Raw genomic sequence first — 20,624 nt, 5'->3', positions numbered from 1 at the left:
CTCCGCCATCTGGCCACCGCGATTCCTGTATTGCTACCAAATCTAGATTGTACATATCAGCTTCCTTTACGAGTTCTTTAAACGCGCCTGCTCTGTATAGACTGCGAACATTCCAAGTTCCGACCCTTAAGTCTCTTTTGGTTCGGATTTGAATTTTTTGAGCCATGATAGTATGTTAAACCCGCGCGCTTCGGATCCTGTTCCGATCGCAGGTGAATCCACCGTTCTAGAGGTGATAACCCCCATACCTCTCTAGAACTAAGTATGAGAGCTTTCCAACTTTGACGAGGACAGTGTCAACTCGTCGTCAGACACACTACGGTTTCATTCTCGCATCCTAACGCCCCCCTGCAAGGCAGCGCGCCTTCGCTGGCATCGTTACCGCGTAAGACCAGGTGACGAATCATTCTACACATCCCCTTTCGGGGCAGTTGTCATCGCTCCCGCATCCTCCTCGACAGCAAGATTTTTGCCCATTTTTGTAATGTGCGATGAAAGAGATAGATTGAGAGATAAGAGATAATGTGAAGTATTTTTTTTGTTGTGGCGCTTGCGTAGTGTTTCTAGATGAATGCGTTAGACAGTGTGGGCTCATCACACCCACGCCTGTTCCTATCGGCTGTCCGCGGCTGCTTATTCAATTTATTCGCAGCTAACCTCTTTCTCAGGGGCTGTTCCTCTATCCGGAACCTAAGGACGCGCTGTGTAATGGTGATAGGCACCCACCCGTCCAATCTGGACGACAACGCCTAAGACCCGCTTAGGGTCGCGGCATTGTAAAAGGATATGTACCTTATAGTGAATAATATTACCTATATTTTTACTGCGGAAATTTTATATTATCGTTCGTCGTTCTTTTATTATTTAACAATAAGTCCGTTTTTACATTTTATTAACTAATTTTTTTATAGCGATTTTTTAGTTTTGAGAGTTCAGTATTATGTAATGAAGCTGTAAAAAAAATTATTTAAAGTAAATTGATTGATATGTACCTTTTGAAGAATAAAATTACATATCTTTATACTGCGGAATTTTTAAATTATCCTTCGTCGTTCTTTTATTACACACTATAAAGCGCAATTTATTGAAATTGTTTTCGCTCAAAAACTAAATGTTTAACATTTCTAAAAATTAACATGATTATTGAAGATTATTAGAACTATACATAACTATAATTTTGAGTCATTTAATGGGGAAGATCCATAGAAAAACGCGAAAAACGAAGACGTTTTTCTATGAAATTCCAAAACTGGAGTAAAAAGGCAACAATCAAGTTCAAATTTTGGATTTGATTAACAGTATACAGTACCATGAGCCCTTTCTCGGGGCTGTTTATAACACCAGTTGGTTTTAAAGATATTAAGGTTCAAAAATTAGATTTTTCACCCTGTATACTCTGTTTAACTGAAAACTGCATTATTTCTATCTCAGCTTCTATCTCAGGTTCGTTTGTTTTGTTTTCTTTCTATTAATTCATAAAAAACAAGATTTTCAATATTGCATGTGGGTTTCTTTTATGGCAATATTTCGTTTAACAACTATTGATTAATTTTTCTTAACACGTACATGAAAAAGACCCGTTTCCATGCATCTAAAGTGACTGGCAAGCTGTTAATTTCGAGCGTGCGAGAGGGAATGGCTAATTCCTCCCGCTACTTAAAAACACTCAAAATAAATCAAATTTTTGAAGAATTTTCAAAAATTTTTGAAAGAGAGTGGCTTACGACTCAAAATGCGCAACTTACCATTCACTCTATATGCATGAAAACGGGTCTTTACAGGCACTTGTCAAAAAAGTAGTGTGTAACAAGGGGGGGGGGGGAGGGAAATTTCTACCTCGGGTGAGACTTGAGCACTCGTCTCCATCTAGGGCGCCTGCGGCGCCCTCGACTCCAACTCGTGCTTAAATTTCGCCCTCGTTAGAAATAGCCCGTTTCCCCTCTAGTTCCACAATATACTATTATAGCACAGTGTGGCTTAAATCCGCGTTTAAGTCACGCCTATCCGTGACCTAAGTTGTCCATTATTGCACGGTGTGTATCGCACTCGCTACGCTCGTGCGCTAATCCCACAGTACAGTAATGAACTGCTTAGATCACGGATAGGCGAGACTTGTCAGATTTAAGCAGCTGTGCTATAAAATTGTATACGATACTTTTGAACTAAGCAGCCCATTAGTGCACGGCGTTTTATCACCCTCACTGCGCTCGGGCGCTTATACAGGCCGTGCAATAATTGGCAACTTAGGTCACGCGTATCGTAATATACTAATAGCTCGGCGAGCAAGAGAGAAAGAATACTACAAATTTCGAGTGATTTCAAGTGATATCGTTGATATGATCCCGAGAAATAGATCAAATACTGAAAATACACGCTTTTCTATGTTGCACAATAACTGGAAAACTCTGCTGCAATGGAAAGGAATGGCTATCACGCTCGAAATGAGAAGCCTGTTATTCACTTTCGATGCATGGAAGCGGGTTTTTTTCATGTACGTGTTAAGAAATAGTATATTGTGCAACAGGGGGGTATTTCTTGCAAAGATGAGATTTGAGCACAAGTCAGAGTCAAGGGCGTCAAATTTTTCCTCTATTTAACTAACAGTTACACCATTTTTATCTTAGCTTCTATAAAATGGACCTAGGCTTGGAGTATATCATCTATTAATCTACCCTTCACGAAGAGAGAGAGAGAGAGAGAGAGAGAAAGAGAGAGAGAGAGAGAGATTAGATTATTTATTTGCTGTACAATGTGTTGTACAATACTTGTATATACAGATACATAATTTAAAGTTTAATTGGATTGAGGATATGTGTGTAGGTGTGCTTGAAGGTGTGTGTGTGTGTGTTTGTAGTTTTGTTTAATGATGGTGATGTATGAAACTGTATGAGAGGTAAGTGCTTCGTTTGCTATGAGGATGATTACGAATTACGAATTTTCAAGGCTAAAAAAGTATTTTTTAGCCTCGCTTTTGAAATGATTGATCGGTATGATGTCTCGTAATCGTGAGGGTAATGAATTCCAAAGGTATGCGGCGATTATGTGAAATGAATTCCTCAGCGCCTCCGACGAGAAAGGAGGTATGTCTAGCGGTATCGCTTCACCTCTCACAGGACGGAGTGCGACGTGGAAGTCAAAGTAGGCAATTAAATAAGATGGTTTAGCATTGTTAAAGAGCTTTCTCAAGAAGCAGGCCGCAAAGTACTTCCTACGTCCGGCAGTGGTGAGCCATTGCAGCTCGCGCCTGTAAGGCGTGATGTGCTCGTCCCTCTTAAGACCATAGATGTAACGTATACCTGTGTTAACCAGTCTTAGTAGTTTAATGTCGAGTTCTTGTGTCAATTTGCAGTAAACCAGTGAGCAGTAGTCTATGGTCGGGAAAAGTAGGGCCTGGACGAGGTGTTTGCGCAGACCGAAGTTCGTACTTTTCCTGAAAAAGTATAGCCTATACATAAGAGAGTGAGCATGCTTACACATTTGTGTTACGTGTTCTTTCCAGGTTAGTTTGGAGTTAAGCACGACACCCAGGCTGCGCACAGAAGATTCAAAATCGACCCGGGCTCCCCCTATATTGATGTAAGTGTTAGCCATTGTAGGTAGAGCATTGGTATATTAGGGCGAGCCCAGGACAATCGCCTTAGTTTTGAGGACATTGAGGTTTAGGTTGTTATGCCCAGCCCAGCACCTTATCCTCTCGGCATTAGCTCTCATTCTGTCGGAACAGGAGTCAAGCTCCTCGAGGTGGCACTGGGTGTAGATCTGCAGGTCATCCGCATAGCTCAGATGTGCAATATCCACGTCCAGACAGAGGCTTATGTCATTGACGTACAGTGCAAAAAGTAGAGGGCCCAGTACAGATCCTTGAGGGACTCCCGTATTGAGCGGAAGGTATGAGGATAGTTGATTGTCGTCACCAATGACGGCCTGCTGTCTCTCCCGTGAGATAAGATGCAATCCATCGGATGACCTGCTTAGAAAAGCCGAAAGAGGTTAGCTTTCTAAGGAGCTTGGCGTGACACACAGTGTCAAACGCCTTGCTAAAATCAAAAAGAAGAAGTGTGACCTTCTTTTTGTCTATTCCAAGCCTGACATCATCAGTCAACTTTATTAAGCCGGACTGCGTGCTGTGACCGGTACGAAAACCTGTCTGTAGGTCATCAAGGAAGAGCCTAGTTTCCAGGTAATGAGAAAGCTGCCTATGTACCAGCCACTCCAGCGCCTTGGATAGAAAACATAAGAGTGAGATCGGACGATAGTCAGTGCTGGATTTTGGAGAACTGACTTTGTTGAGTGCACGCACCAGTGACCTTTTCCAGTCCGAGGGGAAGCATGACTCGCTCAAGGACAGGTTAAAGATACGACATAGTATGGGCGCGAGTACTGGCATGGCCTTGGAGACAACAACCTGTGGGATGCCATCAGTTCTCCTGGCCTGAGAGGTGAAATGCTGAACTGCGGCCAACACGTCCGATTCCGTAATCTCACTGAAGCTTAAGTGGACAGGATATTCCAGATTATCAAGTGATTGCAGTTGTTCGTCGACAGAAGGGGCGAGTGGATCATTGGATATCCCGCTGAAGTATCTGTTAAGATTATCTGTTGAGAAGCGAGATGGAGTGGTTTCCTTGGAGGTGGTGATTCCAAGTTTCTCGAGTTCTCTCCAGATTTCCCCTACGTCTGTTATGTTTGATAGTCGTTAGTGATAGTAGTTCAGTTTGGCTTCCTCGACCTGTTTATGTGCGTTATTTACTGCTAGTGTATAAAGAAGTTGATCTCGAGGATGACGTGTCCTGCGAAATATCATGTATAGTCTGTCCCGCTCAGTCACAAGGTCTCGAAGAGCCGAGGTAAACCACGGATGTCGTGTGGGTCCTGGTGTTACAGTCCGTAATGGGGCGAGATGATTGATGGCATTCGTTAGGTTGGTGTTGAGAGTGCTGATGCATGCGTCAAGGGATGATGTGTCGATTGTAGACCAGTCACATGTGTTGAGGTAGTTGTTTAGTTTTTCAGCACTGATGTCTTTGTAATTTCTATAGGAGTATGTTCTAGGTGCTTGTCGTGGAATTTGCACGTCGAGTGTAGCCGTAATGAGGTCATGTCCGTTTATGAATGGTGAGTCAGTCTTCCAGTTTGAAATTAGGCAATCCTGTTCGTCGACCAGGCAGAGGTCGAGCCATGTGTCAGAGTTTTGCTTGTGGTGCGTAGCACCATAGGGCACCGAATTAATTGCGACAAGTTTATAACGAAATTGCGGGCGGAGAGTGAGCTTCCAGTAAGTTGACGGGCTGGAGTTGGGATACGCGAGTGCGTTGCGAGAATTTTTGGGAAGGTGGCTGAATTCTCTACGTTGTATTAAACGATGCAGGACGATCTCAAGTGATAAATTCTTCGGGAAAATCTCACGCCTGATCACTCCCATAATCGCTCTCGGCGATACGTACCAAACATAATCAGAGAGAGAGAGAGAGAGAGAGAGAGAGAGAGAGAGAGAGAGAGAGAGAGAGAGAGAGAGAGAGAGAGAGAGAGAGAGAGAGAGAGAGAGAGAGAATTATGAGTGATTTCATTGATTCGATTCCGAGAAAAAGATAAAATACTAAAAAAAACACGTTTTTCTGTTCTTTAATTGACGATTAAAGATTAGTTATTAATGTTGTTTAATTAACAATTCAAATTTATTTTTTATTCATTTAGCTATTATAATTGAACGATTAGTAATAATAATAGATAAATAAATATATGTACATAATTATATGTATCAAAGTGGTGTATGTATAAAAGTGTCCGCACAACTACCATTGTGCTAAAGCAATAATCACTCTCTGTCATCACAAGTCCCGTTGTAAGTTTCGACATTCCCGAAAAGTTATGCACCACTCCGGATAAGTCCGCAAAAGTCTGCATAAATACTGGTTCATATATAACTGTGCCCGCACAAGATCTATTGTATGAAATTATAAAAACACATGTATGTTTGTATGTGTGCTCTTCAAAATTGTCTTCTTCATTCTGCATCGTCCAGCCGTCTGCTTCTCGCAGCATCATCCGGTCCTCTGCATCGGGCAGGAGAGTGAAAGCTCAACTCTGTGACCTACGTTCCTATGCATCCGTCCAAGAAGTGTTCTTCAGTTGGAACAATTTCAGTGTATTATTCAGAAGCTAAATGACGCGAGTGACAGACCGTCTGATACGTGTGTGTTGAATAAACTATTGAGCAGTTCGCCTGCGAAATTTTTCTATTTTTGCGTCACGTGGGAGTGCACTCCCGAGGCCGAACAAAAAACGGAAAATCTTATTTCTCGATTACTCAGAGAAGACAAGCGCCTGCAAAAACCTTCATTAAGGGGACGTGGGAGCTAAAAAACACTGTTTTTCTGGTCAATGAAACTTTTTAAATAAAGCGTGCAATGAAAAATTATGACCAGAGCGCAATAGTGTTTTATTCAAAGAATCATTTTATAGAAAGAAATTGTCAATTCGACTTTTAGTTTTTTAACAACTTTTGAAATACGAATGGGTGTTTACACGATCTTAGCGTGATCTCAGCGCTAACCTTAGAACTAAGTAGTACCAATAAACTTTTTATTATTTTAATTTCTATCAATATAAATAGCACAGCGCTATTCTATTAAGTTTAATTAATCATTCTACCGAACGAAAAAGTTAATTAGACTTTTAGTTTTTTTTTTGGCATTTGAAATACGAAATACCTCGTGGCGTATTTTGGAAGCTTTAGCTCCCACACCCCCTTAAAAGGCCCACGCAAGAAGAACTCCAAAAAGGACATCGAGGAATTAAAGAAGCGAACGCGATGTGGAATATGTAAAGAGAAAGGTCACGAATGTCCGAAGAAAGCAGCCGACAATGAATCGTCAAAAGGCTCAGTGAAAAATGCGTCGGGGTTGATATACGATATTGTCGAAACATACAAGTGCGCGAGTGATACGAAAACGGATTTGTGGATTGCTGATACTAGCGCCGGAATGCACATGAGTTTCTGCAAAGACTACTTCACTTCTATGCAGCCGAATACGAATGGCCACATAGTAAGGATAGCTGATGATTGAATCATCGCAGCGAGCAGCATCGGTATAATCACAATCCAAGAAACGATTAAGGGAATTATATATGAACGCGAGGTACATGATGTACTCTACGTCCCTGAATAAGGATGCAACCTTTTTGCGATTGGATCTGTAAACAAGAAAGGCTACTCTTTCCACTCTTTCGTAGACAGATGCGAAATTCGAGAAAAGAACGGCAAGCTAGCCCTGCGAGGGGTCCCACATGGACCGCTGTTCAAAGTGAAAGTGCCTATGGAGTGTAATGCGGCTTAAGCTGGAGACATTAATATTAAGCTTTGGCATGAGCAGATGGGCCACGTAAATGTGCGCGCCGTGAAGTACACGTGCGAACAGCTCGGAAGCGACAGAGTCGTGGGCGAAAATTGTTTCTGTAAGGGATGCATCCTGGGCAAGCTTCACCCGAGCGTCGGATTAGAGAGCAATTATGGCCCCGGGAAAAAGATCCACACAGATGTTTACGGGTCTGTAAACATAAGCTCGCCGAGCGGCACACGATTTTTTCTGGTCCTGAAAGATAAGAGCACGGGATTCAGAAAAGTATATTTTATGGCCAACAAATCTGAAGTCGTAAACAGACTCGAGGAGTTTGAAGCGTTCGTGCGTACCCAGGTAGGGACACAAATAAAGGTCCTGCGCTCGGAAAACGGGACGGACTATACCTGCGGTCAGTTCCAAACCTTCCTGAAGGAGCGAGGGATAATCCATGAATTGTCGTCGCCGTACATTCATGAGCAGAACGGACGTGCCGAACGCGAAATTCGCACTCTTGTAGAAAGTGCGCGCTCGATGATTCATGCTAAGAAGGTCGATAAAAAATTATGGTCTGAAGCAGTAAACACCACGTGTTACATCCTGATTCGAACCATCAAGCCAGGTGACACGACCACTCCGTTCGAGAAATGGTTTAGAGGAAAGCCCACTATAAAGCACTTAAAAATTTTCGGGGCTTAAGCTTACCTGAACGTGCCGAAGGAAAAGCGGCACAAGTTCGACCCAAAGAGCTAGCCAGTAATCCTTGTCAGTTATGACGATGAATCGACCAACTATAGAATGCCGGTGCTGAACCTACAACGTTTACAATAGAATTTGATCCGGAAGAAAGAGACGAGCGAGACGCTTTGATCGAGCAGCAGGGGCCACAGCTGGAGGAGCAGATTGAGGATCAACGAGAATAGGTCAACCAAGATGAACCTGCACCCGCTGCTGAAAATATTGAACAGGTACCAAATAATGCAAACGCGCATGCTGGTCGACAATTACGTGACATAAATCGATTGCGATCACCTGATCGATACGGCATCTCTATAGCATATTTAGTTGATGCCGTACCGATGAGTTATCATGAGGCTATAGTCAGTGATAACGCTAAAAATTGAAAAAATGCCATGGATGAGGAAGTGCATGCCCTCCCAAAAAATCACACATGGACCTTATGTGATTTACCTAAAGGAAAACGAGCAATCGAATGCAGATGGATTTTCGCAATGAAACGTGGTGCTGCAGGGAATCTGAAAAGATATAAAGCAAGACTAGTAGTCAAAGGATTCCGACAGTGACCTGGGATAGATTTCTTTGTAACTTTCGCACCAGCAAAAGAAAATTATGAGAACTTCAAAAAGAAATTTATCTGAAGCAGCCAGCGGGATATACGGACCAGAATCAACCGAACGCAGTCTTGAAGCTACATTGCAGTCAATACGGATTGAAGCAGTCACCGAGATGCTGGAATGAAAATTTTACGAGGTTTCTAAAGGAATTTAACCTTGTGAACATCGCCAGTGACAAGTGCGTGTTTAGTGGCGAAGTGCAAAAATATAAAGTATATTTGGCTGGGTATGTAGACGATGGTTTGATCATGAGTGAGAGTATGAATGCAATAGAAATATATATAGATATATATATATATATATATATATATATATATATATATATATATATATATATATATATATATATTATATATATATATATATATATATATATATATATATATATATATATATATATATATATATATATATATATATATTAGAATACTTAAAATGCAATTTTAAAATCACTGTAGACCGTGCCGATGAATTTCTAGGTTTCGAAATTAAGCGCAAACGCGAGAAGCGATTGCTAAATATAAGCCAGCCCGATGTCACAGACGCACACGTCTGCAACGCGAGCTACGAAACGAGTCAGCGATAAGAGTCCGCAGAGCCGTACTACGATGCATAGCATGCGCTTGTATCGTAGACGTTATCTCAGTGGTTAGAGCTCCTGCTTGTTAATCTCGGAGTCCGCGGTTCAATCCCACGTCTACTCTTTTTAGCTTTCCGACTCGTCTCCTCTCCGTCCGTTACCCTTGGCATCCCTTGTGGGGTAGATCGCTGGTTTAGAACCCGGCTAAATAGATCTACTGAGTGTTCGAACTCACAGATATCTACCTTACCCTTATACCTCCTCCGAGCAGGCTCTCAATCAGTCTCAGTCGGTCTCTGGTCCATATGTTGATAAGCGTTAATAGGTCTCTGATCTGTGCGGCTAGTGCAGTGACTGCAGCCCAGTGTCTATGACATTAGAGGCGTAAGAAGCAGCACCGCCGATCGGTAAGGATGTTCAGTAGCTGAGGGCGACTCGTCTCAAAGGAGGGTGGTGTCACAGACGCACACGTCTGCAACGTGAGCTGCAAGACGAGTCAGCGATAAGAGTCCGCAGAGCCGTACTACGATGCAGCACATAGAAGTTGGCACCCGAAAAAAAAAATTTGATATTTTGAGTTTCAAAAATAGATTGCGCATAAAAAATGCATCAAGAATTTGCAAGTTAAACGTTTGCGCGAATTTTGGTTTTTGAGAAAAGTCAAAATCTCTTCCGGGTGCTGCGGTATTTCAAATTTTAATCCTCTACCGTTTTGATTAAATAATTACAACACTATAAAAATATTAATCTATAGACTTTTGCATGCGCAATCAGCACCCGTGAACGGTTTATGCCTATGATCGTTATTTATTGCAAAAAAAAAATAAAAATAATTGGGACGCTCCGGAGCCAGGCCACGAGGACGAAAGATACTTGGTGCGCGTTCGTCTGCTGCAGATCGCGGAGTCTCGGAGTATATGATATAGCTCGCCTGCTGAGAAATAAGTTTATGTGAAAATAATAATAACGATAGAGCTGATGTTGATATCGTTATCATCATACACTTATACAACTCGAAGGTAAATATTTATTCATTATGTACTTTATGTTATCGTATCGGATTCGGATTTTATTATAAAATTTATATGTATGATAGACTTAACCTCACTTATTTGTATAAAAAATCTATTTTGATTTATGTTTGTATAGAAATCAATTGATTAGTATTAATTATGACCAGTTGATTAAAATCAACAATACTTTTTGTTTTGTTTACAGTTTACTTAAACAATAATTTTTATACCCATGGGACAGTAAAATTGGTATAAGTATGAAACGAATCAAAAGAAAATCTGCGGAGACAATGGATTGCAAAGCAATAAAGTGCTTCTGGTCATCTAATACATACATTAAATTTATTGGAAAGTTTATCGCCAACTTGATCTGTGAGCAGTGCCAAAGAATGTTGTCTGTCATTGATTTTCTAAGAAATGGTAAAATTTGTTCATACATTTTTTTAACACATGATAACAGCTGAAAATTCTAAAGTCATTTATTCTTCACAGGCATACATAACAGTGCTCTAACATACGAAGAAGTGATGAGTGGCATTGATATCCACAAGCTACTTATCAACTTAACGAACCCAACGCAACAGATATTTATAAACATTCATGGAAAACTTGGAGTCAACGCATGCTGAAATAGAACTTGTAAAGTTGTAATCTTGGTTCGTTGTTCAAGCACATCAACTATCAAACCAATTCATCATGGTTGAGTGGACTTCTACGGAAACTCATTAATAATGCAAGTGAGTATAAGCTTTTTTCATTCAGAAATATTAGAAATAGCAAGCAAAATGATATAATTCTTTAAAAAATCTTTATAAATTAAAAATACATTAATCATACTTGATTTTTTTTATAATTTTATAATTTGATTAAAAAAGCTTTTGTTTAATAAAAATTTGTTTATTGCTGAGATTAGCTGTCGAAAATTTGTTGCAAGAAAATTAAAATCCGGTGTTGTGTAAAATAACCTTTAATTTGAATATCAAGTCTGTTTTATCGATGATCGCGGTGTTTACATTCTGTATCGATAAAGTAGACATCTGAACACAGTCGAGATTTCAAACTACTCTCTTCTGTGTACAACATCTTCCATTCAAGCAAAAAGTACTTATATGTGCAAGTAAAGAGAGAATTTTTCAAAAACAAGTGGTTTCAACAATAAATGATCGAATCCGTATCTTTTATTCGTCGATCACAAGCGTATAGTGAGTTTATAAAGGTTAGAGTAACAAGTTTAAAGTGTTCTCTGATGAAGCTTATTGCAGTTCTCGGAAGATCTTAATTTCATCAGATCCCGCGCTCGCGTCTTTTGTCTTCGTTACATTTTTACAAAGTGCATGACTATCTTTGCTGCACATGTTGCACATTATTTAAACAATTTGTCGAATGTCGATTAACGCATAGTTAGGATCAGTTAACATTACAATCCCTATTATTAAGTATTCAAGTATTTCCTACAGATCATTATAGCCATGAAATTTCTACAGATATTTTATACTCCTTATCTCATCTTATGACCGGGCTATCGAGTCTCAGGGAAGTCATAGTGCAACCTCATTACAACCTTGGTGAGATTCATCGAAGGGCAGATTGAAGTAAAACTTGTGTAATTGGGTGAGTAGCATTGGCTGCATACTTATGTACTTCAAGTGTAATTTTTGATATTTCTGATTTTTTCCATCATTCTCAATATTTTTTAGTATATCACTTTAATGCTTTTATTTTTAAATGAGAAATTTTCCAAATATTTTAATATTCACTTTCTTGTGTATTCATCAAAATGTTTAGAAAGTCTGAATCGTAAACAATCATTACTCTTTCACAGAACTCTAGTCAAGATCTTGGCTCGTGGGATCACGCTGGTCTCATCGCTTGAACTGTTGCAGTCCACCGAGTCCCAGGATTAGTCCTGAGAGTGCGTACACCTCTCATCGCAAGGACTCATGATGCCAACTCGAAGACTATCTTTGATCCTCAAGAGCTTTTACAGGACATGTAACGAGCTGGCTGGTTAACTGCTTCAAATACAACTTTTTTACTTAGGTAAACTGAATACCTTCAATTTTTTTCATTTTACCTACATTGTTTCATTCACAAATTGAGAAAGTCAGACTTTTATTTTTAATCTATTCTAATCAATTGCAATATCCCTTTTTAATCAGTTGCAATATCTCTTTCACAGGCTAGCTGCTCTGTCCAAGTTTATTTTCAGCTATATAAACTGAACTTAGATTGTAATGTTAACTACTACCTACAGAACAAAGAACTGTTTCTTGATTGTTGCAGATAAAGCTCTTAGGGGAGTGAAAATTAAAAAAAAAATAATATTCATCATAATGTTTCCTCATAAGACATGAAATTCATGTATTTTTTATCATACCGTTTATTTCACTCTTTATATAAGATGTGGCTAATGATAAATTGTTATGATTAATCGTCGTATATTTAGGCTGGCTATTCATAATATATAATAGTTTATAATTTTGCTGATCTGTCATAAATACATATATACAGTAGTCTATACAAACAACTTATAATTTGCCGCAGTATCTTACTTTGATAGCTGCATTAAATTATTATTGTTAAAAAATTTACAAAGTTGTTGTTGTAGTAGTATGAAAAGTATGCCCTGGTTGCGATAATTTATAACAGTATTTGTTTTAACTGGAATTTCAGTTTGTAAAGCAGCTCTTGAAAACTAAAAAGTTTCATCTATCACTATTTTTACATGAATCTAAGCCAGGATACAGTAGACTGGGATTTATTGACTGTCGCTTGATATCTACCGCAGCTGCATTTTTTTTCTGACCATTGGATTTGAAATATATTAGGTGAGTAGGTTAATATTTCCACTATGTAGCGATGAAACTAATATTCTTAAAAGAATCTAAATTACTTCAGTATCTTTCTTTTCTTTCTTTGTTTTATCATATAATTATACAAATTTTAGTGACCTTTATTAACGATCTTTGATTAATAATAAATTAATAACCAACTTTGAATAATATCTCTTCCTGGGATTTATTGACTAATCGCTTGATACCTAGCACATTTTGAAAATGTTTTTGACGATTCTTTATACTTTTTCTGCATGAATAATTTTAAATTTAGTTTAATTTTTTTTAGCTGATATGGAAACCTCAAGTTCAGACTCAATTGATGACAGTGATAGCGACTATGAAGATAGTATGTGCAGTGATAAATCATTGTCTGCTACAAGTTTTGATGTAGAATTGGATCAGAAAACATGGAATAAAATTCGACCTGTTAAAAAGGTGTACAAAGATGGAAGCATCCACGATGTATTACCTAAAACATGAACTGATATCATTTTTCATAGATTATGGAAAGATAAGAAGATAAATTGTTGTTACAGCTTTAAAAAACATTATTTTTACAAAAGTAAAGATAAGCCATACTTTCATTTTTGGGGTCATTGTACTGAATGTGGTGCGAAATTTACTGGCGTTTGCGAATCCAAGCCTTTAGACAATGAGACAGGTATCAAACTGCATATGAAAACTGTCGATACGTGGCATATTCCTCACAAGCATAAAAGATTTTTAGCAAGAGACCGCAGAATCGAAGCCCAATCGGCCTTACGATACATAACTGCGAAACATCACAAGATGACGGAAGTGGAGAATTTGATGGATGACTCAGATCCGATTCCAGCTATAATAAATACCTCTGGAGTTTATCAAACAGCTAGGCAGGAAGTAATTGATAGAGACCTTAATCTACAAAATTACCCTGGGCGACCAATCGAATCGTTGCATGCAATTATGGATGATGGAAATGATTTAAAAATGATTTCCACTACTCCGTTCATTGTTATGTATTGGACTGAGCAGCAATTAAAATTGTGGAATGAAGCTGATAAACTTCCTGAGGCAGATATATCAATCGATGCAACCGGAATTTTTGTTAAAAAAGTGAACATTATAGAAGATAACTATTCATCTGATATCTTTTTGTATATTATTGTCATTAGATTCGCTGGAAAAATTTATCCTGTCGCTCAGATGTTGTCAGATTCACATAATACCAATACAATCACTGACTTTTTGAGAAGATGTAAGGAAGATGGTGCGCCGATACCTAAAGTTACTAACACTGATTGTTCCTTGGCCTTATTAAATTCAATTGCATTAGCATATAATGGCTGCTCTTACAACGATTATTTGACAGATTGTTTCAGAGTTCTAAGAGGTCAGACTTCTGTTCTTCCTCAATGTTTAATCAAACGTGATCGTAATCATTTAATAAAAAATGTTACCAAATGGAAATGTTTTGATAAAAGTAAAGGAGTTGAAGATTTCTATTGTAGATGCATAGCGTACGCTTTACGAGCAAATAATTTACAGTTGCTTGAGGAAGTAATCTGTATTTTGATAGTATCTCAAAGTGATACTTGCGAAGAGAATAGTGAATGTTACCAGAGAAAAAAATGGTTGATTCAAAAGATCGAAACTTTTGATTATAACAATCTCTACGAGGACGGAGAATTCGGAGAAAATCAGTACCACAACACTCAGTTAACTGACATTGAAAATTTAAGCCAAATGCCAAATGAAATCGTAAATTACTTACAAGAAATAAACCGTAAATGTCAAGCAAAATGTTCAAATAATACTGATGGATTTGCAAAACCCAATTTTCTCGAATGTCCAGGAATTGTTAGTAATATAATGTTACTATTTAGTCAGTTTTCTGCTTGGACTAACGTGATGCATGCCTACTATCCTATAGCAAAAGATGTATCATCATCAACCGGATCTGAAGGCTATAACAGAATAATGAAAAACATATACAATATGAACCGTCCAGTGTCTGCTAATAGATTTATCTTAAAACATCTAAAATTCATTGCTTCAGAAATGAAAGTAGGTCGAGCTATTATTAAAACTTTATTGATGACTGATTTAAAATCTGAGGGTGATGTGAAACAAACTGCAACGCAATTGGACTCTCTTAAAATGAATGTAGTAACAAAAAAATCTGAAAAGAACAATCATCATCAATTAGGTGGCATGAATGTAATAATAAATGGAATGAAATTACCACCAGTTAACATTCAAGATGGAAAATATAAATTTACGAACAAATGCCCATTCAATTCCATCCATGCCGAATTATTTATAGAAGCTTACAAAACATTTAGAGAATTCAAGGATACTGTTGATGATTTTTTTACCAAAAATAAAAGTAATTTCTTTGAATTAGTAAGAGATCATACCTCGACTGAAGATTCGTTTATGCTGCTTTATGCTAAAAGAGCAGAAATTCTGTGGCCATTCAGCAAGATCAGAGAAAATATTGTAGATTGTGAAATGAATGTTACAAGCTTATTTGAAAAAATGACAAAATCTTTTTCAGATACTTTAGGGCTTGTTTCATGTAATGCATGTGGGTCTTCCAGAACTTTGCACTTCCAAAAAAAAATCTTACAGGAATTCGATATTATTAATTGTTCTGATATGTGGATCAACTTACTTACATCTTCACTGTCTCAAGATAATATTCACTGTCGAAAATGTTCTAAGAGTACAGCAAATTTAAAATATAAAGTAGGCTCCTACATTGCATTTGATGTGGAACATGTATTTGAGAATGCTTCCAAAAATATACCAGCTGCCAAAAATACACCAACATTTACCAATTAAACTGAAACTTGAAGAGAAAGTTTATGGTTTACTTGGCGTTATCTCATTTGTGCTTGTTGAGAAGAGAGAGAATAGTCACTACGTAGCTTATCTTCGAAAATTAACATTTTGGGAAGAAAGAAATGACTTGAAAAAACACGTTAATCGTATCCCACTAGATGGTCTACAAATTTACATAGCTCTTATCGTTTATATCGAATGTACATGATGATGCATACTGTAACTAATAAAAACTACTGTTTATATATTATTAAATGTCAGAATAAATGAGTATTTGAAAAACTGTTTTATTTACTTTGTTACAATAACTTTACAATGATAGTTTGTTAACTTATTATCTACGTAACGCGAAATGCATACATTCTAAAAAATACAATTGTATTCTTATACTAAATTTCGAAAACTAATTCATAAAAAAATCAGAAAATTACATTTTTTACACATAAAATAAATAATAGTTTATATTTTGAGATTGCGCTTATAAAACTAATGACATTTTGTATGTAAATTATTTGTTTAGTCTTAAATAACCAAAAAATAGTAAACAAGACCAATATAGTGAATGAAATGAATGATTATTTTAGTCAAATTGGAATAGACCTAAGTAACCAAATAAATAATGAGTGCGATGATCAAATAAGACTGCCAGCAAGAAATAGCAAATACATATTTATACAACCAACTAATATTTGTCAAATCCACAGAATAATAAGCGAAATGAAGAAAAAAGCTGGTGGGGTTGACAATATCGATGCAAGTACAATCAAGTGCATTGCTATGTTCCTGGCAAAGCCCTTGGAACGTATTTTTAACATAAGTATACAGCAATCAATTTGGTCGAATGCACTAAAAAAGAGCTGATATAGTACCAATTCACAAGTCTGGAGATAGTAAATGTATTGCAAACTACCGTCCAATATCACTGATTGCTAATATAGCTAAAATATTTGAAAAAATTATATACGACAAACTTTTCAGTTTTACAATGAAGCATAATATTATATCAGAGACAGTTTGGTTTCGTCAGAGGCAGAGGAGCAACAGATGCGCTTGATTGTCTTGCGGATATTATATACAAAAGTCTAGACAAAAGTAAATTATAATAACGACTTTAGATCTAGCCAAAGCTTTTGATACTGTTGATCACAGAATATTATTGGACAAGTTGGAAAAATATAGAGTAAGAGGATGTGCCTTAAAACTCTTAACTAGCTATCTATCAGGTAGGAAACAATGCGTTAAGATTAATAATTTCAAAAGTGAATACAAAGATATTTTCATAGGTATTCCGCAAGGAACCATTTTAGGTCCTTTATTTTTTATCCTATATGTAAATGGCCTACTGATAGATATGTTAAAAGACTCTATAATGTCTTATGGAGACAACACAGTCATCATCTCGAGTAATGACTCGTGGTCGGCTGATGTTAAATAAACTATCGTTAAATGTAAATAAAACTGTATATATAACCTATGGCGACTACTATGATAGTGTTCCAGAGGATATAAATATTAAAATTGGAAGCAACTTTATAAATAGGGTTGAAAGCCATAAATATTTAGGATTACATTTCGATTACAATATGAAATGGAATATACACATTGACTCTATTGTAAAAAGAACAAGATATTTAATTTTTGTCTTTGCAAAAATTAAAAGTATAATGGATAGAAAAACCTTAATGATGATCTACCATGCATTCTTCCAGGGTCTAGTCAATTACGGAATAATTGCCTGGGGTAAGGCATATAACAATTGTATGTACTCGATACAAGGAGTACAAAAGAAGTTATTAAAAATTATTAACAGAAATCATTTTGAAACACAAAATTCCCCATTAACAGTTAGGCAATTGTTCCAAATTGAAGTAATAACATATAACTATAAGAAACTAAGGGATATTTATAGTAAAAATACGAAAACTACTAGGAATAAGAGCATATCATTGCCAAAAATTAATAAAACTATAAGTAAGAAAAGTAGTAGTAAAGACAATCTACTTTCTAATGATCTCAGAGTTTTGGAAAGTTGAAAATTGTCAATTTAAACTTTTGGAAAGTTTAAAACTGTCATTCTAAACTTTTTTAGAAGTTTAGATTTTCTTCTTTACACTTTTAAAATATTTTTATGCAATTTCAAAGTATAAAGTCATCAATTTAAACTTTCTTAAAGTACAAATCTAAGGAGTTATTCTATTCCTAAAGTATAAACTGATTTATTTCTACTTCCTAACGTTAATTTTTCTACTTTGGGGTTTAGAGTGATAACATACAATGCACAACCTGTAGTCATTATATACAAATGTATCTCATGTTTTTGTGATATGAGAAATTGAAACCACAAAAACATGTAATAAAATAATATGTTTTTATCATATAATTAAAACATGTAATAAAAATATGTGTTTATTTTCAAATGGGATGAAGAAATTGGGATCCTTGATTATTTTTATTCTGAGTTGTTACCATCTGGATGATAATACCAAAACTCTGGTTGTAAATTCCTGACATTTTTATTTTTTAATAATATGATTTAACAAGTTTAACACAATGTGATTTAAAAATAGATTCAGAATTTCTTTCGAATAGATCTACATAAGTCATATTTGAATCATGCAGATATTTCATACATTTGGTTTGACTTTTAAAGACAAAAGGAAAGTATATATTTTCCACAATTGCAAAAATGTTTTTAACCTTAATATTGGCATTAATAAAATCATTGGGATGACAAATAACTGAAGTATTGACATTTTAACTATTTCTGGCATAACAAGAAAAATTATACAAATAGAATCACGATAATGTGGAGCTACAAAATACACTCTTTGGCGCATGGGCTACGCCAATCGAAGTAACTGTTACTCAATTTGCAAGAGTAGCGCCTACTACAACCAATCGCGGCACCAAATGGATTTAAAGATCATCACAACTAATTAGGCCTTCATCATGTAAATATTGTATAATTCAATAATTTTAAACAACACAGAATAAAAAGAATCAAGGATCTAAATAGTTGTATAATTATCATGTGACAATCAGCTATTTATTATTAACATTTTATTTTTAATAATAAAAACATATTTATATTTACCAGCTTCAATATAAATTAGGATGATTATCACCTGATAATCATGCTAATTTATATTGAATGAGCTGCCACTTTGACATGATTATTCATTGATTATAATCTAATAATCAGCTAAATATCATCTGACTTTTTTCAGTATGGCTGGTTATAGTAATGTATGGGTGGGTATTGAATGTGTGAATTGATCTATCTTGTATTGAGTCCTAGCCTTTTCTCTGATTTTATATATTAGTTTGAATATTGAAACTGATTTTTCTTGAAAACACAAACATCTAAATAATGTTATTATGGCTGTCAGCCACGGAATTCAATCATGCAGAGGTTATGTCATACACTGCAATTGCAAAAGCTATAATATACGAGCAAAGAAACACTAAATATCGATATCAATTTGAATATAATTAAGAATCACCTAGATAATTCAATTTATAACAAGCATTACTGCTTCACTTATTATTTTTATAGAAAAACAAGAGATATATACTTATTTATGCTTATATATTACAAAGTATCGTATGAACTAATTTTATACCTCTAACCTGAAAATCATAATTCACATATGATTATTTGGCTCCCAGGATTAAAAATACGATTCCTCATAAAAATACCAGACCTCATGTGACTGTTTGCAAAAGGGCAGAAAACGAAAACTTCACAAGAATTAAATAATCCCTTTGCACACCTCTATTGAAATGTGCTATATTAAATTTACTCGGACAATGTTTAAAGAAAGATTTTAAAACAACTACAAACACAGACAAATTATTAAAACAAAAATATTTGTTTTAGATTTATATGAAAAGTAGATAAAAATTACCGGTATTCAGGATGATTTCTTTCCATTTTTCTGGTAAAGTCTGATCAGGTATAACCTCTCGATAACCCAAAATGTAATCCATTTTTTTGCGTAATAACTATAACACTACAATTTTTATATTAATAGAGTTTTGAACATTACTGCGTACACTATCTTTTGTTTTTGTTTTGTGTTGACGAAAAGCACATGGACGCACCACACAATGTATAAACCGGTGATTAAAATTTCGCAAAATTTAGATTAGAATACTAATACTACCAGAGAGAGATTAGAGGAGAGATTGCCGATGAGCATGGGCGAAAGCGTGCCGTGCGATATGCAGTCGTAAGCTAGCGCCGCCCTACGGTTTTCTCTCCGAACTATACGCATCTAGAAGCAGCGGAGGAGAAGTAGGGGCGGCCGTACGCAACCACGCAACTAGCTTCCCCACCAGCAGCAGCGGCGAAGAGGGAAGTAGAGAGTACACAATCACATCGCGGCGCGGCAGAGCATAGAGGAGAAATAATATAAGCGGCGGTAACTGTCAAGGATTCGGGCTTACGCGGTGAATATGATTCATAAACAATGATATATTTATAAACAATCACCGATAAACTCTATTACAGACTAAACTCTAAGCCCTTAATGTCAGTGGCCATGATCGTCTTTATGAAATCAACCCTCATAATTAAAAACTTTAATTTTTTAGACGGATTATGGTTAAACCGACACAAACACGTTAAGCTTAAGCTTAAACAAAGCTAAATTAAACTAACAAGCCACCCCAGC

General features: G+C 36.5%; 1 protein-coding gene across 11 annotated transcripts in view; it reads right to left on the bottom strand.

The window, feature by feature from the left end:
- Positions 1-20,136, bottom strand: part of LOC100678509 (nuclear pore complex protein Nup160 homolog) — a 311,275-nt gene extending 291,139 nt beyond the window's left edge. For 10 of the 11 annotated variants that reach the window (XR_004345105.1, XR_004345104.1, XR_004226940.2 and 7 more), the window contains exon 1: positions 19,857-20,136. Coding sequence is in view for 7 of the 11 variants with exons in the window: in XM_031925542.2 (XP_031781402.1) it covers positions 19,857-19,938 (82 nt within the window). In the remaining 4 variants the exon portion in view is untranslated. The remainder of the gene's footprint in view (positions 1-19,856) is intronic. The other variant, XM_032601225.1, reaches the window with a different exon arrangement.
- Between the last annotated feature and the right edge of the window lie 488 nt (positions 20,137-20,624).

This window comes from Nasonia vitripennis, assembly GCF_009193385.2.
Source record: "Nasonia vitripennis strain AsymCx chromosome 1 unlocalized genomic scaffold, Nvit_psr_1.1 chr1_random0002, whole genome shotgun sequence".
NCBI classification, from domain to species: domain Eukaryota; kingdom Metazoa; phylum Arthropoda; class Insecta; order Hymenoptera; family Pteromalidae; genus Nasonia; species Nasonia vitripennis.
Note: the sequence above shows the minus strand (reverse complement) of the source record. Positions and strands in the feature narration are given on the sequence as shown.